This window comes from Macaca fascicularis, chromosome 4 (assembly GCF_037993035.2).
Source record: "Macaca fascicularis isolate 582-1 chromosome 4, T2T-MFA8v1.1".
Classification (NCBI taxonomy): Eukaryota; Metazoa; Chordata; class Mammalia; order Primates; family Cercopithecidae; genus Macaca; species Macaca fascicularis.
This window is the reverse complement of record NC_088378.1, coordinates 148719382-148746838: the sequence shown is the minus strand read 5'-3', so window position 1 is coordinate 148746838 and position 27457 is coordinate 148719382. Positions and strand designations below refer to the sequence as shown.

The 27457-nt window shown below is 39.0% G+C and overlaps 1 protein-coding gene across 6 annotated transcripts in view; it reads right to left on the bottom strand.

The window, feature by feature from the left end:
* Positions 1 to 27457, bottom strand: part of DCDC2 (doublecortin domain containing 2) — a 188508-nt gene that overhangs the window by 6909 nt on the left and 154142 nt on the right. For all 6 annotated transcript variants that reach the window (XM_045390560.3, XM_074038793.1, XM_074038795.1 and 3 more), the window contains one exon: positions 23668 to 23768. In XM_045390560.3, the coding sequence (XP_045246495.2) occupies positions 23668 to 23768 (101 nt within the window). The remainder of the gene's footprint in view (positions 1 to 23667; positions 23769 to 27457) is intronic.

Here is a 27457-nt window from a genome sequence, read left to right as displayed (position 1 = left end):
ACATGTCCCATGTTAATGTATTAGAATACTTACTATTGTTAAGAGGTCAATATTATCCAAAGTGATCTACAGATTCAATGCATCCCTGTCAAAATCACAATGTCATTTTTTGCAGAAATAGAAAAACCCATCCTATAATTCATATGGAATCTCAAGGGACCCTGAATGGCCAAAACAATTTTGAAAAAGGACAAAGTTGGAGAATTCCCACTTCTTTATTTCAAAGCTTACTGCAAAACCAGAATGGTCTTGGAATTAAGACAGACCTATAGACCAATGGAATAGAACAGAGAGTCCAGAAAGACACGGGTGCCAAGAGCATTCAGTAGGGAAAGGACAGTCTTTCAACAAATTGTGCTGGGAAAACTGGATACCTACATGCAAAAGAATGAAGTTGCATCCTTATTTAATATATATACAAAATATAACTCCAAATGAATGAAAGACCTAAATGTAAAACCAAAAACTATAAAATTCTTAGAGGTAACATAGGGCAAAAGCTTTATGGCCTTGGATTTGGTGGTGGTTTCTTAGACAAGACACTAAAGACACAGGCAACAAAAGAAAAAATACATAAATAGGACTTCATAAAAATTTTAAAACTTTGTACATCAAAAGACAATACCGATAGAGTAAAAAGGCAACCCACAGAAGGGGAAGAAATATTTGCAAATCATTTATCTGATAAGGGATTGATATCCAGGATATATAGAGAACACCTAAAACTCAACAACAAAAAGTCTCATTCAAAAATGTGCAAAGTACTTGAATAGACATTTCTGCAAAGAAGATATATGAATGGCCAATCATCACATGAAAATATCCTCAACATTGCTAATAATTAGAGAAATACAAATTAAAACTGCAATAAGATACTACCTAACACCCATTATGATGACAAAAAAAAAAGAAAAGAAAAGAAAAGAAAGAAAACAAGTGTTGACAAGGATGTGGAGAAATTGGAACTCCTGGGTATTTTTGGTGGGGATGCAAAATGTTACAGCCACCTGAAAAACAGTATGGTGGCTCCTCAAAAAGTTCAAAATAGAATTATAGTCTGATCTAGCACTCCACATCTAGGTAAATACCCAAAAGAACTGAAAGCAGGGACTTGAAGAGATATTTGTATACCCAAGTTTATAGGAGAATTATTCACAATAGCTTAAAATGTGGAAGTAACCCAAGGGTTCATCAAAAGATGAGTGGATAATCAAAATGTAGTATATCCATACAATGGAGTATTATTCAGCCTTACAAAGAAAGAAAATTCTGATACAAAGTGGGTGAGATAGAGATATTATGCTAAGTGAAATATGCCAGTCACACACAAAGACAAATACTGTATGATTCTACCTGCATGAGGGACATAGAATAGTCAGAATCACAGAGACAGAGAGTAGAACGGTGGTTGCCAGGTTGAGGGAGGGAGAAATGGGGAGTTCTTGTTTAATAGGTATGGAGTTTCAGTTTTGCAAGATGAAAAGAGGCTTGGAGCTGGTTGGTGGTGGTGGTTACACAACATTATGAATGAATTTCATACCACTGAACTGTATGTACACTTAAAACTGGTTAAGATGGTAAATACTGCATTATGAGTACATTACCACAAAAAGAAATAAAATGGAGCCGGGCATGGTGGCTCACGCCTGTAATCCCAGCACTTTGGGAGGCCGAGGCGGGAGGATCACAAGGTCAGGAGATCGTGACCATCCTGGCCAACATGGTGAAACCCCATCTCTACTAAAAATACAAAAAATTAGCCGGGCATGGTGGTGGGTGCCTGTAGTCCCAGCTACTCGGGAGGCTGAGGCAGGAGAATGGTGTGAACCCGGGAGGCAGAGCTTGCAGCGAGCTGAGATGGTGCCACTACACTCCAGCCTGGGTGACAGAGCGAGACTCCATCTCAAAAATAAAAAAAAGAAAAGAAAAGAAATAAAATGGAGCAGAGGAAATGTACTGAGCCAAAGATTACATTCTGCATCACTAAAAAGCAAGGACTTCTAGGGAGTTCAGGAAAGGAGCCCACAACAGGAAGTCTAGAGTTTTCCTTTACCAAGACACTAAGACAGAGAGGGGACTTGCAAGGGGGAAGAAAGTATAATAAACCAGCTAAGAGAAAACATGGTGGATAGCTCCCCATGAACAAGTCAGAAGAAGCCAGGAAAAGCCCTGTGGACCTTTGGCCCAGAGACAAGTTTCCTTCCGTGGACTCTGCAGGATGACGTACGTGGTCATTGTAGGACTCTGAGGGACACGTAATGGACTCTCAGACCTCATGACTTCAGTGACTGGGCCAAGGGCACCCATCTGTATTAAGCAGTACTGAGCGTTCCCAGCATTCAGAGATAAATACCACTGTCTCTGAGATCAAAGAGCGAAGAGCACAGTGGGCAGGAAGGATGTGTAAACAAATCACGTTACAATGTGGCATGAGGCGAGAAGCAGTTAGGGGCATGTGTCAGGAAAGGAGTGCTTCCCGGTGGGTTGTTTGGCCATAGAGACTTCTACAACTCTGTGTCAACAGTGTTTGCAAGTAGGGACAAGGTGAGAAAGGAGGGGCAAATGGAAGTGGAAAGGCTGAGCACTGCTCTGTGCCAAACATCACACGCAAGATTTCATGCAACTCTCACAATAGCCCTATGCGTTATGTTTCTTATACCTGTTAAACAGAGAAAATGAGAAATTGCATCACACTTCCCACATCACAGGGCAGGTGACCAGGTAGAGCTAGGTGTAAACCAAAGGCAGTCTTGTCCCAAAGTCCTAGTATCTTTCCTCAAATTAATAACCAAACAAGTTGCTACTGTAAGGACACTCAACGTATACTTTCAATGGCCAGAAAATATGCGATCTGCAGTAGGCAACATTACTTTTACTGTTTAAAGAATTACTGACCTGAGGCTGGGCACGGTGGCTCATGCTTGTAATCCTAGCACTTTGGAGGCTGAGGCAGGAGGATTGCCTGAGCTCAGGAGTTCAAGACCACCCTGGGGGCAACATGATGAAACCCCGTCTATACTAAAATACAAAAAATTAGCTGGGCTTGGTGGTGCATGCCTGTAATCCCAGCTACTTGGGGAGGCAGAATTGCTTGAACCCAGGAGGTGGAGGTTGCAGTGAGCTGAGATTGCACCACTGCACTCCAGCCTGGGCCACAGAGCGAGACTCTGTCTCAAAAAAAAAAAAGGAATTACTGACCTGAAAACAAAATATTTTGGACATTTCTATCACTGACTTTTGGTGTGATCTAGGAAGGAAACATTCTTAGAATTGTCTAGCAGAGTACCTGAAGCAGTACATAACAAAACTCCCGAAATGCTACAGTACTAATGGCCAACAAGAACAGATTTCTTTTTAAGTTACCTCTGAAAAATGGGTAATGATAAATCACTCTCCTAGAAATGGTTTTGATCCTTACTGTGCCTAAACTTGCCCTATTATTCAGAACAACTTTGTTTTAGTTTTTAGTTTTAAAGAGAAGTTGTGTAGCATTTCTTAATAAAATAATAACAAAAAACTCCTAATTTACTGTAATTGCTTAGGATTCTGGATATGGTCCTCACTTCTCTGAGAACATATTACCAGTGCTTGGTGAAGTATGTTAAGGCAGTCACATCTAAGTAAGAAAATGTCTATTTTCCTCTCATGATATCTGAATTTATACCTAAAAATTGCAAAATAATAACATATTATTTTTTAGTTTTATATTTCTCAGCCTTACCTCTTTCTTTATCCAGAATTTCCAAACACATATACATTTTTTTCTCCTTTTAATGCAAAGGGCTGGTATATACCCTAATTTCTTTTTAGGGAAGAAGACAACTGGCCCTAAATTCAGGCCCTGTCTCGTAGTCATTATTACCACCAGTACTAACAAGCAGTATTACGCTTTCATCCCATTATTCCTATTAGACTTTCCCAGCACAGCTATTTTAGTAGTCATCAAATGAAGCCATATATGGTTAGCTCAACTTTAAGAAATGCAAGATTATGGTGCTGAAATACCAATTTGATCAATTTAAATAAGATGGTAACACTAGTTAAAAGGCTTATAAACCTTTAAAATATCCTGAGTCTGGAACAAAATTTATTATTACAATGACACTACAATTCAGGGCAAAAAAAATAATGCTGCTATGACAGATCTGTAATGAATAAATGAAAAGCAATGTGCTTTTTGGTGTAATCTCCTTTGAAGCAGACATTAAATTATTAAAGATGTTTCCAGTGTATACATCAATCAAATCATCCCTAGAAGGAACACTGGGTTTTACACCCATCCATACACACACACACACACACACACACACACACACACACACACACGTACACACACAGATAAAATCTATACTATGGTGAGAGTCTGCAAAGAAGGAAAAGGGCACTCCCTCTACATAACTATTCTTTAGGATAAAAAAGAAATACAAGAGGCAAAGGGGGAACAAGTTGCACCCTTCCTCCATCCCCTTTACTCCTCTCTCACTGTGCTGTAGCAAAACTACTGAAGAGGAATATGGTACCCCTCACACAAACTCAGAGCTATCACCAGCCCTGGGAACTTTTAGTCCATTAAGACTGTTGGGTCTGATTCACATGGACTGATCATCCTCACTCTCGGTTATGTTTATTCTTTGCTTCCAAGTTCCTTGGCATCCATTTTTCACAACAAATTCACCATCCAATAGCTTTTTGTTGTTTCCAAACTGCTATCTATTAATACTTGCAAAAGGAATACGAATGTACAAACAAGAGATATTAAACAAGGATAATTTCCACAAATTAGTATGTGCACTTAAGCCACAAATGACTCTATCTTCCATTGGAATGACACGTTGGCAGTAGCCAGTTACGGATGTAATAAATAACGCCAAACATTTTTGGTAGCATATTGTACTTCTTAGAGCACTTTCACATTTCACATGCAGTTTCTCATTTTCCCAACCTGTTGGCAGATGTGATTATTATTTCCACTGTATAGAATGGGAAATTGAACCAGAGATGTAAAGCAAGTTGCCAAGGGTTACATGGACAGTAGATGAAACTATCTTTCATCAGCATCATAAACACACATACCTGCGTGCACATGCGTGCGCACACAGACACAACTTCTTATTGAAGAACAGTGGTCCTCAGTAGCTGAAAAACTGGTAACCATGGTAACAAGGTGCCTGGCTAACGCCAACCTCTACTCTATAACCAATGGATAATGAGGCAGAGGGGCTGCTGCGCTGAGCTGGGAGCCATGTCTCTGCTTTTCTCCCCACTCTGCTCATCACTGATCATGTTTCTTACAGACTCAAACTTGAAAAGCTGACTCTGCTCCCTGAATATTATCCTTTCCATCTGTTAAGCAGCATCAAATCAGAGACAAACCCCATCTTCTCACTTTTGGGGGCTGAATTGTGCCCTCCCTCCCAATTCTTATGTCGAAGTCTTAACCCCAGTACCTCATAAAGTAACTGCATTTGGAGGCGATTTAAGTTAAAATTAGGTCATGAGGGTGGGCCCCAAGCCAAGAAGAGAGGCCTGAGAACAAACCAACCCTGCCAACACCTTGATCTCAGACTTTGGGCCTCCAGAGCTGTGAGAAAATAAATGTCTGCTGTTTAAGCCCTCTAGTCTGCAGTGTTTCGTTATGGCAGCCCCAGTAAACTAATATACTAATACCTTCCCTCCCCAGCCCCACACATGCTCATATTCATATTCTTTCACCTCCCTTCCCAACACCCTCACTCTTCCATCCCTCCCCTATTTCCTTTAAAAAATAGGGAAATTGGGTTCCTCAACAATGGAAAGAGGGCTGGCTAGATGTGGTAGGGAAAGAAGGCCAAACCCAGACCTTACCAGATAGAAGTTTAGAGTGGGGAGAGTCTGCTGTGGAGGAAACTAAAAAGAGCCCTGGGCCACTGGCTGTGCCATCCTATTACTCATGCTGTTCCTTACACCTTCATCCAGGATGCCCTTCCTTCCCCATGGGTAGAGCCACCTTCTCCAGAAAGCCTTCCTGCTCCCTCAGGTGGCCGTCACTCCTCACCTGTGCCCTCCTAATACTTGCTAAGGTACCTCTATTACATTCTAACCATGGTGTGCAGTTATTCTCTATGTGCAATATAAAAATAGTGAACATAAATTGCTATTAAGTAGATACCCCCAAAGTATTTGGAATGATTATAGAATAATGGGGAAATATCATCCCTGGCACTATGAAGGTCTTCTGGAAGTTTCTTGAAGTAAGGGCTTTTTGTTATTCATCTTTGTTCCCATCACCACTGACTCTGGATATTCATCTTGAATAAGACACAAATATGCCTCCCACAGATAAAAGTCAGCCTCATATGTGCCTTCAGGAAGGCACTGATAACAAGGTTCACATTTATCCAGAGCTCGCCAAGTACCTGGTACTATGGCCTAAGCACATCATATGCATTATCATATTTACTCTAACCTCACAACAATTACTTAAGAAAAACACAATTATGATCCTAAAGCAGATAAGGAAACTGAAGCACAGAGAATTAGGTAACCTTGTCCAAAATTCCCCAAGTAGTGACAGAAGGATTTGAATTATTTAACCATTGGATTGTAATAACTATTTTCCTAAGATAAAGTACAGAGCAAAGACATATTTATGCTAAATTCAATGTATGTTCAAGAGTTACTTCCAGCCTAGTGGTTCCTAGACCAGTGCCTCACTGTCACCTGGAGATCTTGTCAAATGCAAAGTGAGTCACAAGTTCAGAACCTCCGCATCTCTCTCAGCTCTGGTGATGCTGACAATGCTGGTCCCCAGATGACACTGTGCATAGTAGGGCTGTAAATCACATATAGCACAATATGCTCATGAATATACCACTTAAAAAATCATTTTGGATTAACAGTTCTCACTGTAATAGTGTCCCGAAATCATGCCTCATTAAACGAAGGTGGCGTTTTTATCTTAAAAATTACCAGTCAATTTACTGAAAGTTGGAAGACAATGGAAGGACTGACTGTTGACAGAATGATTTCTGGCCATAAAGACAGTTCTACAAGATTTATTCTAATTACATCACCATGCCACTGTTTATTAAGAGTCAATGTTATAAAAAGAAACCCATCATCGCAAAAGCAATAAATCAGAAAGTTTTTTTATATTTTATATTTTTATATTTAATGCTCAAAGTCTCCATCCCCCTGACATTTATGTCAATTTTCAGTCAATTTTGTGATGAAAATTTTTAAGAGAACCTGTTTTCAGATAGAAATTGTTTCTCTAAGGGGTACATACATCTTGAAATTTCAGGACTAGCTCATGCCTATGAGTAATTGTGTAATGCTATACTCTTTATAAAGCACAATTCTTCTATTTCACTGGAGTCAAAAAAGGGTATTCATTATACTATATCTTAAATCCTCATTAAACTGATGTACATAATGGTATAAACAATGATCGCAGAAGTCATTTAAACCTAGATGATTCCAGCCTCACAGCCTCCCTGGCACGCATCCAGAATGCAACTAGATTAATGGGCATGTTACACATATTAAAAATATATGTACAATTACAGACAATATGTACCCTTAGGTTTTTATAAGAAAGTCAGGACTTCTACCTTTAAAAAAACACATTATTTATTATAAGTAATTGCTCTTAATATTTTTTATTAGAAAAGCTGTACAACATGACACCAGCATTGGCATTTCGAGTGCATTTTGCCTGAGTTTGCCTCCATGTGTATCTTGCTATTTATTTTGTTACTGACATTCTGAGAAAATGGTTGATTTGTATGGGAAGACAGAAAAGGTCTGGTAGTTATTATCGCTGGCTACATCCTAGCGGGGACGGCTCGGGGGAAATCGTTAAGTATTCAGGTTTTCTAGAGAATATGCAGGCTGTTACTAAGGTTAACTCAGGATTCCTGAGTGGTAAGGGGAAAGAAGATGGAATATGAAAATTATATGGAAATAAGCCGCAAAATATTGAAAGCATCAATTACTTGGAAGGTATTTCCACAGGCAGATGGGGCTGCCTGGATGACTTACACTTTCAACTCATATCACACCTCTGACAGTAACAGCAGGAACAAAAATTAGAAACGGGGAAAGGCATCTAAAGAGAGACCATAGCTGATGTCCAGCCCACTTTAGCAGTAAATGTGATATTTCTTATATTATACATCAGAATTCCTGAGGAATATTATTTTAATGTTTAAGGCCTATGCTATCATAAATAACAGCACAAGTTAGAATTTTTTAGTCAAGATATCCTATCTCACCACCCAACCCTCCTCCTCATTCCCACCCATTAGTTCTTTCTCCCTGAAATAACCTAGACCTAGAAATTGGAGATCAATAAAAATGAAAAAGACTACCTTAGATGTTCATTTTTTCCATGTAACATTTACGACGTTTCAAATTTTGGAAAGTGTGTGGATTTGTTATAGGTTTTGGGGTAGAAGATATTTCTGTGGATTTTATGGCAGAATTCAGACATAGATGTTGAAAACACAGAAGTTATCGTACTTGTTTTTATTATTTCTGTTCCCATGGAAACTAAAATCATCTCCTATCCAAGTTGAATGAGGTGTTTTGAAATAATCAGTTTCAATTTTTTATGATAGCAAAGTACCACTTCTTGCTTTCAGCTTTCAGAGGCTTACTTTCACAGAAAAAAACAAAAAAGGTTTAGATGTGATTTGAAGCCACAAAGGCCTACAAAAAGGATGGTTATATTCAGACACATGACCCTGTAAGTACAGAAGAGTGAAGCTGTGGTCAGTCACCTGGAAGCTGTCTCACCTGGGTCCCTTTAAGCCCCACCAGTTCCTGTGACACCCAAATGAGAATATATGATAAACTGAAAACATACTTAGATGGCATGAAAATATTTAATCATCATTGTAAAAAAAATTCCCCATTAAATTTTCTCAAGTTAGAAGTAAATGTTGATTTTCTTTCATTTATATCAGAAATCCCTGAGGGCTACATTTTAATGTTTAACACCATTTCTATCATTTAAATACCCATCTACAAACATGATGCCACAAAAAGCCTTATTGGCGATGCATAAATAAAGAACTCTGATCATTCTCATTCTAACCCTTCCAGCGGTGCGCAACACTTGTTAACGCCGAATATGAATATGATTCAGTAAGAGTATATGACTTGAAAATAAAGAATGATAAATATACCATTTACACATAATCCCTTTTAGTTCAGAGACAGCAGTGAAGGTTGAGTGGCCCTCAGAACATGTTGCCATTTATGGGTTAATTAGAAGCCCCTAATCGTCTCATTTCTCTTCTTTAAGATGTACAGGGAGAGGACCAAACTAGAAGACAGGACCCCTGTGCTAATTCTACTACCAACAGATCATGTCTCTGAGGGAAAATGGCTTTCTCCACTGTGGGGCTTTGTTTCTTCAATGGCAACATATGAAGCTTAGGTCAGTTCCCTTCTGGTTCTAAATATTTTATAATTCTGTTTAGTAAATGCATTTCATTGAAGTCGATTTGGGGGACCTGTCACAGAAAACAGCCTCTTTTATCTTTCTGTATATTTTATCATATATGGAAAAGCAAGACAAAAAGTTCTTCATCTTGCTTGCCTTTCACAAGAGGAGCTGCAGGTAGCTGCTGATTCTCCATTAGTTGCAGGTAGAGTCAATGATGAGACCAAGTCAGAACATGGAGAATAAAACTAGGGCAACAGGCATATTTGCTTTTTAAACCTATTTCTGGTTACAGCCCCTAAGCTGCAGATTCTTTAAAATGGCATTATATTATGTGTGTGTAGACCAATAGTCACAAGCTCAAATGATCCCAGGGGCAGGTCAAAAAACATAAATTTATAATTGAAGACAGATGATAGACATAGGGGTGCTGCAACCTGTGGAAGTCTGAAGAACACATGGCCTACTAAAGAGATGTAGATGTTGTCAGCCCTGTAACAGCCAAAGAATATTCCCTCATAGAAAATCTGCTCACAGGCTACCCTATTGTGGATTCTAGGAAAACAGCTCTAATGGATCATTATGAAAGTGTTTTCTGGTTAAACACAGCAGATTGAAAAAATGTGAGGGTTTTTTGTTTTTGTTTTTGTTTTTGTTTTTTTTTGAGACGGAGTCTGGCTCTGTCGCTCAGGCTGGAGTGCAGTGGCGTGATCTCGGCTCACTGCAAGCTCTGCCTCCCGGGTTCACGTCATTCTCCTGCCTCAGCCTCCTGAGTAGCTGGGACTACAGGTGCCTGCCATCATGCCTGGCATTTTTTTTTTTTTTTGTATTTTTAGTACAGATGGGGTTTCACCGTGTTAGCCAGGATGGTCTCGATCTACTGACCTTGTGATCCACAAATGTGAGTTTTTTCTTAGCTCCCTTCTAATGTCCCTCCAAAGCATCAGTCAAGTCAACTTTAAAAGGATGAACCCATAAGGACATAGAAGAGTGGAAAGGGAATATCAACCACAAAATTTGGGAAACAGTAAAGCAAATGGATGTGAGGCAAATGGATGGATGACAGTAGACCGGAGGAAACAAAAATTTGAGACTGCAGAAAGGGAAGCCAAGAAGCAAGACTTTGCATGCTTAAAAACCTAAAGGCGGCTCGGGGATGGAGGCACCATCTGCCTCTGAAATAAGGGGCATAGATAACTGTGACTAAAAATTGGCTCAGAGTCTTTAAAAGAAGCAAATAGATCCCCTGAGATCACCTCCCTTGAGAAATATGGGAGGTTTATTATCTGGAGATGTTGAACCTTAGGGAAACTGGACTCAAGTACAGCTGAGAACAAGGGCACTACACTGAAACTGAGAATAAATCTCTTGATCCATGCCTCTTTCTCACAGTCAGATACCAAAATGTGGACAGCTAGGTTCTTATCAACAAGGCAAAAGATTGAAAGATTCCTCTCAAAGGATATAGACCCCAAAAGAGCAATACTTACAGATACTAAAAATTGCAGGAGGTCTGCCAATGAATGGCCAAAAGCAATCAACCTACAGGACACCTTCCCTATGTACACAGTGTGTCCTTAGTACCTCACTCTCAAATCTAACCAGACAGCCAAGAAAAGACTCTGATATGGATACAGAGATCAAAACATAGAAAGAGACAAAGAAACTAAAAAAGAAACTCGGAAGGAAAAAAAAACAGTGCAGGAAAGGAAAGTGTAAAATAATAGAACATCAATCCTTAGAGAGAAAAGGGAAGATATCACATTTATAAAACAAGAATAGGATGCTAAAAAAGGAATATTCAGAGAATGTGAAAGAGCTCTTAGATGTTAAAAATAAAATGACTAGGAAATAATCAAAGGAAGATAAAAATTGAGGCTTTTATTTTTTTTTAAGTGAGAAAGTTAAAAAAAATCCACAGAGATGAAAAATAGGAGAGACAGTTAGATAATCACTCTAGGAGGTCCTATATTCAAATACCTGGACTTCTAGAAAGAGTAGGAAAATGAAGAGAAGAAAATTATCAAAGAAACTATTTTTTTTCCAAAACTGAAAGCACATATTTTAAGAATTAAAAAGCCCATTGAGTACCGAGTCCAATAAGCAAAAAGGCCTATACCAAGACACATAATTGGAAATTTCCAGAACACCAGGAACAAAGACAATAGTCTAAAAACCTTCAGAGAAAGGAAAAAGGGTTACATTCAAAAAAACAGAATGCCATCAAACTTCTCAACTACCATTCTGAATGCAAAGGAAAATTGAGGAATCGCCTCACGATTGTGAGAGAAATTATATTAAACCTGGAATTGTTTACCTCGCCATACTTAGAAAAGTTTGATTAGAGAAAAAAAGATATTTTCAGACATGCAAAGCCTCAGAAAAATGTGTCTCCCATGAAGCTTTTCTCTGGAGGCAACTAGAGATGAGTTCCACAAAAAATGAAGGTGTAACCAAGAGAGAGGAAGACATAGAATCCAAAAAAATAAGAGAACCATCCACCGAGGAAGCAAAGGAAATTCTCAAAATAATGGTGAAGAAAAATACCAGGATAACTCTGAAAAGCAGATCTAGAGAACAACTTACCAGCTTGAGGCAGCTGACCAGAGGGATTGAGAAAAAAATAAAATGAAGATTTCAGTATCACTGAATGTATATGAATGTATCAAGAGGACAGTAAGTTCTTGCAGAGTTTGGAGATGGCTTAGTAACAGGTACATAGAAAACAAAGCAAGTGAAAAAATAGACAATTATTAACCTGGGCAAGAGGGAAAAAGGGTTACCTAAGAAAGGAAATGTAACTACAGTACACTAAATGGTTCAACTAAGAATAATACTTACATAGTAGAAATAATGTACAGATATTAACTTAACCAAAAGTATTACAAAATTATAATGGAAAGAAAAAAGAAAGGGAAAGGCATCTATATGTGTTTGTATGTATGTGGCCCTATTTTTGATAGGGAGGAAGAGTTTGGGAAAAAATCTAAATAGTCACCTTCCATAGTAATTACATAAAAAGTTACGAAATCAAGATAAATACAAAGCAAGATAAATCCAGAAAGTTAATAAATCAAAACAAATAAAATCAAGATTTACTTTATCAAATTTGAGATACCATCCAATTAAAGGGATCGCCATTCTTTTATGTCATCTAAAAACAAAAGAATTTTTTAAATTAAAAAGTTTATTAAAATAATTTTTAAAATCATTTTAAATTAAACTATAAGATACCATCACTTATAAGAACCAAGCACCTCAGAGGTATTAAAATGGGGGAGGGGATTAGGAATATAGCAGTATTCCATGAGAAATAGCTGAACTAGTTCAAATCAGCTAACTGTATGAAACAGGAATTGTGGTGAGGAGGGGTGTGGCAAATGGTTGCTATTTTTGTTATAATCTTTGTTGAACTGATTGACTTTTAAAAACGTGTATAATTCTGATGAAAAATAAATTTTAAATAAATAAAAGTATATATCACAACTTCCAATTTACAAAAATCATTTTACTGTTTTAATGTTCATGATGCTGGGTTAAATGCTATTTAATGAAACTACTTAGCATAAAAACGTTTTTCAATTCTCATTATTTTATTAGTCAAAATCAACTACAAATGGGAAAAGCAATAAAACAAACCAAAATCACTCCAAAGTTACTATCTCCATCTTCCACTTGGTTCTGTCAAATTAAACGAACTCCAAAAATACAATTGTGTATTTGGTTATTTCATAGTTATTGGTCTGTGTTTGTGAGATGGTGAATTATCTTGCCTGATCCTTAATTACTAGGGGCCGTTGACTTAACTAAAATGGAGCAGACTCATTTCTTACTTCCTTAGCTTGGAAAAGCACCATCTTGTAAATGGAACATATTGACACAGGGTCATCAGTGCCAGAGCAATCACAGGCATCTGTTAATCAGGCACTTGTTCCACTGCTGATGGCCAATCCCAGATTGATTTGGAACATGCATACACAAAACAGGTTAGTTTCGAAAGAGTATCTTAGGCTTATTAGACCTAAACTCACCTCTGAGAGAAGACATTTGTTCTGGCATCCCTAAATGCACGCAAGAATGTGAACATTCTTCTGTTTTTCCATGGGTTTGGAAGTACCACCAGGTCCATCATCATTAATTTGTCTCTAACTAATGAAAAGAGTCTGGACCTTGGGGCAGAGCTCAGACTCTTTCTTAGCTGGGTTTAGTCCACACTGCATAACATAAACATGCAAATACACCTGTATGTGCACACACAAACACGCATGCTAGATGGTACCAGGAGAGGCTATCAAGGACTATGAAAGGTCTGGAGTTGTACCCTGCTAGCAAGAGACAAGTTAGCATGCTACCGTTTCATGGGCGCTGGCAGGAAACATGAGACTACTGAGTCAGTGACAAAGGACTTTATTGCTCATGCAATAGCAGTAGCAAAAAGAGCATTTGCACCCAAGGCCCAATTCCCACAATGAGAAGGTGGCTAGGTATGCACACATTAGTTTGCATTTTAGGAGAAGAACCTCAAGTTTAGGGAATCCAAACTTTTTTTCCAAATATTGTTATTATAGTAAAATATACATTACATAAAATTTACCATTTTAACCACTCTTAAGTGTACAAGTCAATGGGATTAAGTCTTTTACAACGGGCAGTAAACTTGCCTGACCTGTGCACCATAGGGAGACATTGTCTTTATTATACAGGACAATACAGAAATCTGGCCTTTGCCCCAGAGCAGAGTTTCCCAATCTCAGCTCTATTGACATTCTGGGCTGCAGAATTTTTTGTTGTGAAGACTGTCACGTGCATTGCAAGATAATTAGGAGCAGCCCTGGCCCTGGCCACCACCCTCTAGATGCCCATAGCACTCCCCCACTTACTACACCAAAAGTGGTACCAGAAATTGCCATATATCCCTTTGGAGGCAAAATCATCACCAGTTGAGAATGGTTGTTCCAGAAGAAACCACTCTCTCTGTCTTCCAAGGCCATTCACTATACAAACATCCCTGAAGAGATGGTCCAGAACAAAGGCCAGCAGTGCCTCTGCTCACCAGATGGGCAGAATCATAACAGACCCATGGAGAATGGCCTCCCAATGAAAGCCTTGACACTGACTTCTAAAACTTAATCTGCTTCTCAGGAATGGATAAATAACTTGTCCAATTTGCACATGATACTTACATATAGACACACACGCACACACAGGCACATACAACTTCCTTCTTCATGGCCCTTGGACTAAAATTACAACACAGATCATTCAGATGACAGGAAAACAGTCCAAAGACATTAACTAGTTAATGGCCTTAGAGAGAGTGTATTTAAGTATCTTTTCTAGCTATAACAAGTAGTATACAATGACTATATTTCCTTTCTTAATTAGGATTTTTATTTTTCCTTTCTGGGTTAATAATTGGCTTTTTTTTTTTTTATGTAATACTCTCTCCTCAGATCACTCCTCTGCCCTTAAGTTGGATAGACGGCATTTAAGTCCCATTTCCTCTAATTAACGTGGTACAGCCTTGAGCAAGTAATTTCACCTCATGAGCTCACTTCCTTTGTGTATTTATAGATAGGTAGATAGGTAAGCAGGTAGAAAGAATGAGACTGATAAGACGTATCCAGTTTCTTTTTTGAGACAGAGTCTCACAGAGTCACCCAGGCTTGAGTGAGGTGGCACGATCTCTGCTCACTGCAACCTCTGCCTCCCAGATTCAAGCGGTTCTCATGTCTCAGCCTCCCGATTACCTGGAATTACAGGTACCCGTCACCATGCCTGGTTAATTTTTTGTATTTTCAGTAGAGACCAGGTTTCGCCGTGTTGGCCAGGCTGGTCTCGAACTCCTGACTTTAGGTGATCTAGCCCACCTCAGCCTCCCAGAATGCTGGGATTACAGGCATGAGTTACCACACCCAGCTCCAATAAGACCTCCCTTACAGGGTTGTTCTCACAATTAAACGAGAGAAATAAAAATCCCTAGTCCAGTGCCTGGCACTCAGTAGGCACTTCATCAATGGTAGCTATTGTTTAATGCAGATCACCATTGTGGGCTGTTGCAGAGTTGGTCTTACTGTAATGAAACTAATGGACTTTCAACTAATTTCTCCACACTTTTAGTTTTCCATGACATTTATAATATAGCTGCTTAGGATGTAAACGTCAGCAGACCATAGAGAATGGCCGTAACCTGACTTCATAAGCACCTCGTATCGAACAAATAAACTAGACAATCCCCATGTTATGTCTGAGAGAGTCCAAGAAGAAAGTAATTCTAACCTTTGGTTACCTGGCTTTAGTTTCTTCAAGCACACACCAATTTGTTGATACTGCCCAGTTTTTGCCAATCTGTTTCTCAGTATCTCCTGCATACCTGCATTTTGATAAGCTAGCACTCACAAGTTAAATAAGAAATCAAGCCTTGCAGACATGCATCCCAGGCTGTTCGAGTGTTATCAGAGATCAATTTTCCCTCCCAACTCCCCTTCCTGAGGATCCTCAAACGTCAAAGTAAAGAAATATCTCTCACAGATTTGCAAGTTGTTAAATAAGTGATTAACAGAGAGATTTCTCTTTTGCTAATAAGGCTGTGATTTTCTGTTAATATTTGACATTTTGACTTTGGAATATAAATTAGTCTTGGTTTCTGCAGCTATCAGGTGTTGTATATACATGATGGTCACTCTTCTTTGTCTTAAAATATAATATTTAATTATGGCTTCAGAGAAGATTTAAAGTTTCATTTTCCCTCAGGAAAAAAATACCTATAACTGGAGTTTATGAAAAATTATTAGTTATAGCTAATCCTGGATAATAAATTGGATTTTTGAAATCTGCGTGATTTTTACCACGTTAGGCTTTTCATCAGGAAGGCAACACTTGCAGAAAATGCCTGTGGAATCATCAAGCAGCAATTTCACTGCTGCACTGTTAAGACAAATACAATTGAGAAGATCATCTATGGAATTTGTTGGATAGTGAAATCTGCTTTTAGGAAAAAAAAAAATGGCAGTTCCTAGTGACTTCTCCCCATTCCCGAATCTGGGATTATCATTTCCTCCTCCTCACCTAAACTCCAATCCTCCACTTAGAACTGTAAGGAAGCTTGATGAATTATATTAAAAAGCATAGCTGACTTTTATTTCTTCCATCATTTAGCAAAAATTAACACTACTTAGTCCCTTCTATAAGCACATGTATGTATACACACACACACACACACACACACACACACACACACACACAACTCCTAAGTACGGTGTTCTACTGGCTTAAGAAAGAAAATCAATACACACATAGCAAATATTTGACTTACATGTATACAGGCAATTCTTTTATGAAAAACAAATTCCAACCAAAACAATTTCAAGGACCCTAAAGGCAAGAATATAATGGCATTTTTAAAAAATGCTTTTCTGAAGATGGCCAAATAGGAACAGCTCCGGTTTGCAGCTCCCAGTGAGATCAACACAGAAGGCCCATGATTTCTTCATTCCCCACTGAGGTACCCGGCTGATCTCACTGGGACTAGTTAGACAGTGGGTGCAGCCGACAGAAGGCGAGCCGAAGCAGCATGGGGCACTGCCTCACCCAAGAATCACAGGGGTTGGGGAACTCCCTCCCCTAGACAAGGGAAGCCGTGAGGGACTGTGCCATGAGGAATGGTGCATTCCAGCCCAGATGCTATGCTTTTCCCACAGTCTTTGCAACCCGCAGACCAGGAGATTCCCTTGGGTGCCTACACCACCAAGGCCCTGGGTTTCAAGCACAAAACTGGGCAGCCATTTGGGCAGACACTGAGCTAGCTGCAGTTTTTTTTTTTTTTTTTCATACCCCAGTGGTGCCTGGAACGCCAGTGAGAATGAACCATTCACTTTCCTGGAAAGGGGGCTGAAGCCAGGGAGCCAAGTGGTCTAGCTCAGTGGATCCCACCCCGATGGAGCCCAGCAAGCTAAGATCTACTGGCTTGAAATTCTCGCTGCCAGCACAGCAGTCTGAAGTCAACCTGGGACACTCAAGCTTGGTGGGGAGAAGGACGTCCACCATCACTAAGGCTTGAGTAGGTGGTTTCCCCCTTACAGTGTAAATAAAGCCACAGGGAAGTTTAAACTGGGTGGAGCCCACTGCAGATTCTCAAAGCCACTAGCCAGACAGCGTCTCTAGATTCCTACTCTCTGGGCAGGGCATCACCGAAAGAGAGGCAGCAGCCCCAGTCAGGGACTTATAGATAAAACTCCCATCTCCCTGGGACAGAGCACCTGGGAGAAGGGGCAGCTGTGGGCACAACTTCAGCAGACTTAAACGTTCCTGCCTGCTGGCTCTGAAGAGAGCAGTGGATCTCCCTGAACAGTGCTCAAGGTCTGTGAAGGGACAGACTGCCTCCTGAAATGGGTCCCTGACCCCTGGGCCTCCTGACTGGGAGACAACTCACAGCAGGGGTGGACAGACACCTCATACAGGAGAGCTCTGGCTGGCATCTGGCAGGTGCCCCTTTGGGACAAACCTTCCCAGAGGAAGGAACAGGCAGCAATCTTTGCTGTTCTGCAGCCTCTGTTGGTGACACCCAGGTAAACAGAGTCTGGGGTGGACCTCCAGCAAACTCCTGCAGACCTGCAGCAGGGGGGCCTGACTGACTGAAGGAAAACTAACAAACAGAAAGGAATAACATCAACATCAACAAAAAGGACATCCACACAAAAAAATCCATTGGAAGGTGAGCAACATCAAAGACCAAAGGTAGATAAATCCACAAAGATGAGGATAAACCAGCACAAAAAGGCTGAAAATTCCCAAAACCAGAATGCCTCTTCTCCAAAGGATCACAACTCCTCTCCAGCAAGGGAACAAAACTGGACAGAGAATGAGTTTGATGAAATGACAGAAATAGGGTTCAGAAGGTGGGTAATAACAAACTTCTCCGAGCTAAAGGAGCATGATCTAACCCAATGAAAGGAAGCTAAGAGCCTTGAAAAACGGTTAGAGGAATTGCTAACTAGAATAACCAGTTTAGAGAAGAACATAAATGACTTGACGGAGCTGGAAAACACAGCAAAAGAACTTCGTGAAACATACACAAGTATCAATAGCTGAATTGATCAAGTGAAACATACACAGGTATCAATAGGTGAATTGATCAATCAGCGATTGAAGATCAACTTACTGAAATAAGGCATGAAGACAATTTATGCCTTAATGAAAAAGAAAAAATAATGAAAAAGAACAAACAAAATCTCCAGAAAATATGGGACTATGTGAAAAGACCAAACCTACAATTGATTGGGGTCCCTAAAAGTGACGGGGAGAATGAAACCAAGTTAGAAAACACTCTTCAGGATATCATCCAGGAGAACTTCCCAAACCTAGCAAGACAGGCCAACATTCAAATTCAGGAAATACAGAGAACACCACAAAGATACTCCTCGAGAAGAGCAACCCCGAAACACATAATCATCAGATTCACCAAAGTTAAAATGAAGGAAAAAATGTTAAGGGCAGCCAGAGAGAAAGGTCAAGTGACCCACAATGGAAAGCCCATCAGACTAGCAGTGGATCTCTCCACAGAAACCCTACAAGCCAGAAGAGAGTGGGGGCAATATTCAACATTCTTAAAGAAAAGAATTTTCAACCCAGATTTTCATATCCAGCCAAACTAAGCTTCATAAATGAAGGAGAAATAAAATCCTTTACAGACAAGTAAATGCTGAGAGATTTTGTCACCACCAGGCCTGCCTTACAAGAGCTCCTGAAGGAAGCACTAAATATGGGAAAGAAAAACCAGTACCAGCCACTGAAAAACATACCAAATTGTAAAGACCATCAACACTAAGAAGAAACTGCATCAACTAACAGGCAAAATAACCAGCTAGCATCATAATGACAGGATCGAATTCACACATAACAATATTAACCTTAAATGTAAACGGGCTAAATGCCCCAATTAAAAGACACAGATTGCCAATTGGATAGAGTCAAGACCCATCAGTGTGCTGTATTCAGGAGCCTCATCTCATGTGCAAAGACACACATAGGCTCAAAATAAAGGGATGGAAGAATATTTACCAAGCAAATGGAAAGAACAAAAAAAGGCAGGGGTTGCAATTCTACTCTCTGATAAAATAGACTTTAACAAAGAACAAAAAAGACAAAGAAGGCCATTACATAATGGTAAAGGGATCAATGCAACAAGGAGAGCTAACTATCCTAAATATATATGCACCCAATACAGGAGCACCAAGATTCATACAGCAAGTTCTTAAGAGACCTACAAAAAGACTTAGACTCCCACGCAATAATAGTGGGAGACTTTAACACCCCACTGTCAATATTAGACAGATCAACAAAACAGAAAATTAACAAGGATATTCAGCATTTGAACTCAGCTCCGGACCAAGCTGACCTAATAGACATGAACAGAACTCTCCACCCCAAATCAACAGAATATACATTCTTCTCAGCACTACATCACACTTATTCTAAACTTGACCACATAATTGGAAGTAAAACACTCCTCAGCAAATGCAAAAGAACGGAAATCATAATAAACAGTCTCTCATACCACAGTACAATCAAATTAGAACTCAAAATTAAGAAACTCACTAAAAACCACACACCTACACGGAAACTGAACAACCTGCTCCTGAGTGACTACTGGGTAAATAACGAAATTAAGGCAGAAATAAATAAGCTCTTTGAAACCAATGAGAACAAAGATACAATGTACCAGAATCTTTGGCACACAGCTAACGCAGTGTTTAGAGGGAAATTTATAGCACTAAATGCCCACAGGAGAAAGTGGCAAAGATCTAAAATCGACATCCTAACATTACAATTAAAAGAACTAGAGAAGCAAGAGCAAACAAATTCAAAAGCTAGCAAAAGACAAGAAATAACTAAGATCAGAGCAGAACTGAAGGAGATAGAGACACGAAAAACCCTTCAAAAAATAAATGCATCCAGGAGCTGGTTTTTTGAAAAGATTAACAAAATAGACCACTAGCCAGACTAATAAATAAGAAAAGAGAGAAGAATCAAATAGGTGCAACAAAAATTGATAAAGGGGAGACCGCCACTGATCCAACAGAAATACAAACTATCATCAGAGAATACTATAAACATGTCTATGCAAATAAACTAGAAAATCTAGAAGAAATGGATAAATTCCTGGACACATACACCCTCTCAAGACTAAACCAGGAAGAAGTCAAATCCCTGAATAGACTGATAACAAATTCTGAAATTGAGGCAGTAATAGCCTACCAACCAAAAAAACCCAGAACCAGACAGATTCACAGCTGAATTTGACCAGAAGTACAAACAGGAGCTGGTACCATTCCTTCTGAAACTATTCTAAACAATAGAAAAAAAGGGACTCCTCCCTAGTTCATTTCAAGAGGCCAGCATCATCCTGATACCAAAACCTGGCAGACAAAACAGAAAAAGAAAATTTCAGGCCAATATACCTGATCAACATTGATGCCAAAATCCTCAATAAAATACTGGCAAACCAAATCCAGCAGCACATCAAAAAGCTTATCAGCCACGATCAAGTCGGCTTCATCCCTGGGATGCAAGCCTGGTTCAACATATGCAAATCAATAAACGTAATCCATCACATAAACAGAACCAATGACAAAAACCACATGATTATCTCAATAAATGCAGAAAAGGCCTTTGATAAAATTCAACACCCCTTCATGCTAAAAACTCTCAATAAATGAGGTATTGATGGAACATATCTCAAAATAATAAGAGCTATTTAAGACAAACCCACAGCCAATATCATAGTGAATGGCAAAAGCTGGAAGCATTCCCTTTGAAAACCTGGACAAGTCAAGGATCTCCTCTCTCATCACTCCTATTTAACATAGTATTAGAAGTTCTGGCCAGGGCAATCACACAAGAGAAAGAGAGGGTATTCAAATAGAAATAGAAGAGAGGAAGTCAAATTGTCTCTTTCTGGATGACATGATTGTATATTTAGAAAACCCCATGATCTCAGCCCAAAATCTCCTTAAGCTGATAAGTAACTTCAGCAAAGTCTCAGGATACAAAATCAATGTGCAAAAATCACAAGCATTCCTATACACCAGTAATAGACAAACAGAGCCAAATCATGAGTGAACTCCCATTCACAATTGCTACAGTGAGAATAAAATACTTAGGGATACAACTTACAAGGGATGTGAAGGACCTCTTCAAGGGGAAGGACAAACCACTACTCAAGCAAATAAGAGAGGACACAAACAAATGGAAAAAACATTCCATGCTTGTGGATAGGAAGAATCAATATCGTGAAAATGGCCATACTGCCTAAGGTAATTTATAGAATCAATGCCATCCCCATCAAGCTACCATTGATTTTCTTCACAAAATTGGAAAAAACTACTTTAAAGTTCACATGGGACCAAAAAAGAGCCCATATAGCCAAGATAATTCTAAGCAAAAAGAACAAAGCTGGAGGCATCATGCTACCTGACTTCAAACTATACTACAAGGCTACAGTAACCAAAACAGCACAGTACTGGTACCAAAACAGATATATAGACTAATTGACCAGAACAGAGTCCTCAGAAATAATGCCACACATCTACATCCATCTGAACTTTGATAAACCTGACAAAAGCAATGGGGAAAGGATTCCCTATGTAATAAATGGTGTTGGGAAAACTGGCTAGCCATATGCAGAAAACTGGAACTGGACCCCTTTCTTACACCTTATGCAAAAATTAACTCAAGATGGATTAAAGACTTAAACGTAAGACCTAAAACCATAAAAACCCTAGAAGAAAACCTAGGCAATATCATTCAGGACATAGGCATGGGCAAAGACTTCATATGAATAAAACACCAAAAGCAATGGCAACAAAAGCCAAAATTGACAAATGGGATCTAATTAAGCTAAAGAGCTTCTGCACAGAAAAAGAAACTATCAGCAGAGTGAACAAGAAACCTACAGATTGGGAGACGATTTTTGCAATCCATCCATCTGACAGGGCTAATAATCCAGAATCTACAAGGAACTTTTAAAAAATTGCAAGAAAAAAAAATCCCATCAAAAAGTGGGCAAAGGATATGAACAGATACTTCTCAAAAGATGACATTTATGTGGCCAATAAACATATGAAAAAAAGCTCATCATCACTGGTCATTAGAGAAATGTAAATCAAAACTGCAATGAGATACCATCTCATGCCATTTAGAATGGCAATCATTAAAAAGTCAGGAAACAACAGATGCTGGAGAGGATGTGGAAAAATAGGAACACTTTTACACGGTTGGTGGGAGTGTAAATTAGCTCAACCATTGTGGAAGACAGTGTGGCAATCCCTCAAGGATCTAGAACCAGAAATATCATTTGACCCAGCAATCTCATTACTGGATATATACCCAAAGGATAATAAATCAATCCACTATAAAGACACATGCACACATATGTGTACTGCAGCACTATTCACAATAGCAAAGACTTGGAACCAACCCAAATGCCCATCAATGGTAGACTGAATAAAGAAAATGTGGAACATATACACCATGGAATACTATGTAGCCATAAAAAAGGATTAGTTCATGTCTTTTGTAGGGACATGAATGAAGCTGGAAACCATCATTTTCAGCAAACTAACACAGGAACAGAAAACCAAACACTGCACATTCTCACTCATAAGTGGGAGTTGAACAATGAAAACACATGGTTACAGGGAGGGGAACATCACACACTGGGACCTGTCAGGGAGTGGGGGGGACAGGGGAGGGACACCATTAGGAGAAATATCTAACATAGATGACGTGTTGATGGGTGCAGCAAACCACCATGGCATGTGTATACCTATGTAACAAACCTGCACATTCTGCACATGTATCCCAGAACTTAAAGTATAATTTAAAAAAAAAAAAAAATGCCTTTCTAAGTGGGTAAGGACTTTTTTTTCCAGATGAAAATTCCAAACCAATACTCTTTTGTATCAAACTTTATCACTCTTTATCTCATATCTAATCCCATCCCATCTTGCTCTTCAATGCTATTAAGGATATACCATTTTCTGTATTTAAAAAGACTTGGTCTAAATGAGGAGAAAGAATGGGAGGGTTTTTTTTATGTTTTTAAGATTGATCAGCCACATAGCACCTTAGAGGGTCTCATTCATACAGGTATAGAAACAGTGTGAAGGAGATAACACAAAACTTGAAAAAAACCAGTATAATTGGCTTATATATATTTTTTAAGACACGGAGATTACCTGATCGACTGGAACCTCAACCTGAGTATCTTCATCTTCTTGGACTTCTGCTGCCCCCCGTGTTTCAGACCTCTCTGCTCCAGCTTTGAAAATGCCTTCATCTATTGAGACAAACACACAGTGAAAAATCAAAATCCAATTGTGACATCGTGTGGCTGAATGATGAAATGACAATCAAATACTTATTTTTAATAGATATTTGGGTTCCCTTTTTAGTTGATAGTATTTTTGTGCCCCCCCCCCCACCCACCACCACCATGCCACCCCCAGTTGTTCCACATTTTCATTGAGAAAACATTCAGTGGTCAAAACAAGGCTGACCCAGCAGGGTAAAGCTCTGTCGAAGCTCCTGTTCACCCTTTGGCAACTGATTTACTAACATAGCCCTTTGTATAGGCATTGAGATGAGAAGAAATTCTCAACTATCATCACAGTTCTCCCTTCCTATCCACAAAACAGTGAAAATGCTTGGTGCTTTAAAATACTACTTTTAGAAATTTACCTTTCCCAAGAGAATGCTATGCACTCAATATAATGTATTGGAATAATTCTTTCTATTCAGAGTATTGTAAAAAATGTTTTTACTGCAGCCGAGTCATAGAGTTGACTTTCCAGATCTCACCAAAAAATCAATATCATTTATTTTGCAGATCTCCACAAGATTTTCACAACCTCTGACTTTAAATCCTTAACTATAAAATGTAAACTCAATCTCTGACTTTAGGTTAAGCTCCTTCAACTTGCTTTCCTCTGGAAAGCAATAATAGCTGTTTTCCATATTTGAAGTAGTTTTAATGTCTCCCCTCAGCCTTCTCTTCTTCAGGCCAAGTAATCAAAGAATCACAGAACCATTTGTCATTCTGTCTATCTACTTGCCTCAAGACAGGTTTGTGCTTTGGCCATTCTCACAGATGTTTTCTCTGTCCAATTTTTAAGGCTCTCCAGGGATGGAGATTTTACCTCCTTCCCTGGTAATCTATTACAATATTTGATTACCCCTACAGTCTAGAAAATATATTTTTATCTTTTGTCTTAAAATCCCCTCTATTTCTCTAATGGAAACCTGTTTCCCAGAGCATAATTATTTAACCTATTTTTATATAATAATCTTTCGTATTGCCAAAGCTATGAAGTCACTCTTAATTAAATGTAAAATATATTTTTACACTTGTTGAGGACCAATTATATCCAAGGCATGATGTGAACCCAGGAGACAGCCTAAAATATGAATGAGACGTGGACTGTTCTCTCGAGTTGCTTCCAATGAGGAGACAGAGATAAACACACCTCCAATAAGGTGAATGATGAGGAAGGGTGATAAGCAGAGTATTATGGAAGCTGAAAATATACAGCCCAGTGAGGAAGGAATGAAGGAGAGGAAGGAATAAAGGAAAAGAAGGAAGGAAGGAAAGAGGAAAGGAGGAAAAGAGTGAAGAAAAATAGGTATGTTTGACATTCATTTCTACCTTCTGAAATTACCTTGAAAAACAACCATCATAGTCAGATGCTAAACTCAGTAGACTACAGTTATGACCTATGCACATGACTTTTTGGATGACATTTTGTGTCCAAATGTTGCACTTGCTTACCAAGAGACTACAAAGAGAGGCCTATAGATGCCAAAGGAATATAGTCTTAATACTCACATTCAATGAAATGTTTAACTGTATCCAAGCAGAGCTATGAATGGTTTGCAGATGTGTTTTAGAATAAGCATTTTGCCAGAAAAGGAGAATACAATCGATAATAACAAATAAAATAAAATTGAAAGGGCACTGGAATGGAAAATGACAACCATAAGGATATAAACAGCAAAGAGACAAATCAGCAAAGCTCAACGCTGTGCACAGTGACACAAAGAGAGAACACAAATACTTTTTTTAAATGGTTGCCTCAGGTGTGGGAGGGAGGATGTGTTTATCAGTGAACCAAAATGTTTAAGCCACTGCCATTTACAGCACAGAGCAAGAAATGAAGATCAGAAAGGAATTCATAAGAATAAACAGTGATCAAAAAAAGGCAGAACAGCTAGAAAGGCCTTTGTGATAGGCCTACTAGAATTTTCATTTTTACCATAAATGTTATATAAAATTAAAGGCAGAATATTAATTTTTAGAGAAAAAATATTTTAAATAGTATTTTTTATTATAAATTGTTTATATGCATTTTAGAAAACTTGGAAGATGAAAAAATAAATATGTTTAATCTCATGACCCAGAGACAGCCATCACTAATATTTTGACAATTCTTTCCTTCCCTCCCTCAATCTCTCTCTCTCTCATCTCTCTCTCTCTCTCTCTCACACACACACACACACACACTCTCATAAAACTGGGATTTTATTGTACATATAATTTTAAAAATCATTTCTTACTTTAAAACCGTATCATGAGCATTTCTTATGCCACTAAATGTTACTTGAAAACATAATAAATAGCTGCATGTTGTGGTACCAAGCTTTAATTAATGGACAATCATGAATAATGCAAAATAGGAATTTTTAATGAATAGATACTATTCATCTGATTGATGGGTAAATATGCACTAAGATCTACTGCATAATAGTCACTCTGGAAAATATGAAAGGGCTGTTGTTGAGGGTTTAGTATCTCATGGAGAGAGACCATCACAGAGACATGAGCTGTTCACTCTTCCATATTCATACCCTGCAGCTCCTTTCCTATCTTAGGAGTTTGTTTTCCAAGAATAAGCATGGTACACTGCACACAATAAGTCCTCAGTTAATATTTATTAAATATAAGACAAAAGACAAGTCCTGATTTAATGTGTTTCTCACACATTGATTCCCCTCGGGCTCTATGCGCCCCCTACAGCCCATGTGTCCTCACTCACCCTGCTCAGTATTAAATTCTCCTTCAAAATTATCTCCTGGGCATACTGGCATCCTGATTTTGATACAATTAATTCAAATGAATCCTCAACCTCTTCTTTGAATTCCTCTTCTACTTCATTTTAAAGGAAATCTGACCAACCCTGTATGTCACCATCTGAGTAACTTCAGCACCATGTGATGAGCCACTCTGCAGCCTTGAATACCCCGACTCTTCAACTCCATTGACGTCCCCTCAATTTCACCTTGATTTACATCATTTTCATCAAATGGAGTGATTTCATTCACAGCCCATGTGCGGTTGGGACCAAAGAACTTGTAGGTGACAGACCCGCGATGCTTTTTCATGTCTCACCCTATGCCCTCCATGTCAAGTTTGCCACTTCTACCCTGTCCCTGGGTGGCAGCCCATGGGGAGCCTTATGGCTCATATCTTACTCAACTGTCAGTGTCTTCATGAAAATCTCCTCTGATCTTATCCTGTAACTCCACAACCAAACACAACCAACAGCACTACTTTTTTTTTTTTTTTTTTTTTTTTTTGAGACAGAGTCTGGCTTTGTCGACCAGACTGGAGTGGAGCGGCGCGATCTCGGCTCACTGCAAGCTCTGCCTCCTAGGTTCACGCCATTCTACTGCCTCAGCCTCCCGAGTAGCTGGGATTACAGGCATGCACCACCACACCTGGCTAACTTTGTATTTTTAGTAGAGACAAGGGTTTCTCTGTGTTGGTTAGGCTGGTCTCGAACTCCGACCTCAGGTGATACACCCGTCTAACCTCCCAAAGTGCTGGGATTACAGGCATGAGCCACCACACCCAACCTCTCTGCACTACTTTTTTCTCCCACATACTGCATTTATTCATGATCACACTTACTTTAATCTATTTCTTTTACCAATTCTGCCCCCTTCCCTGCTAGACCACAAGCTCCTTTAGGC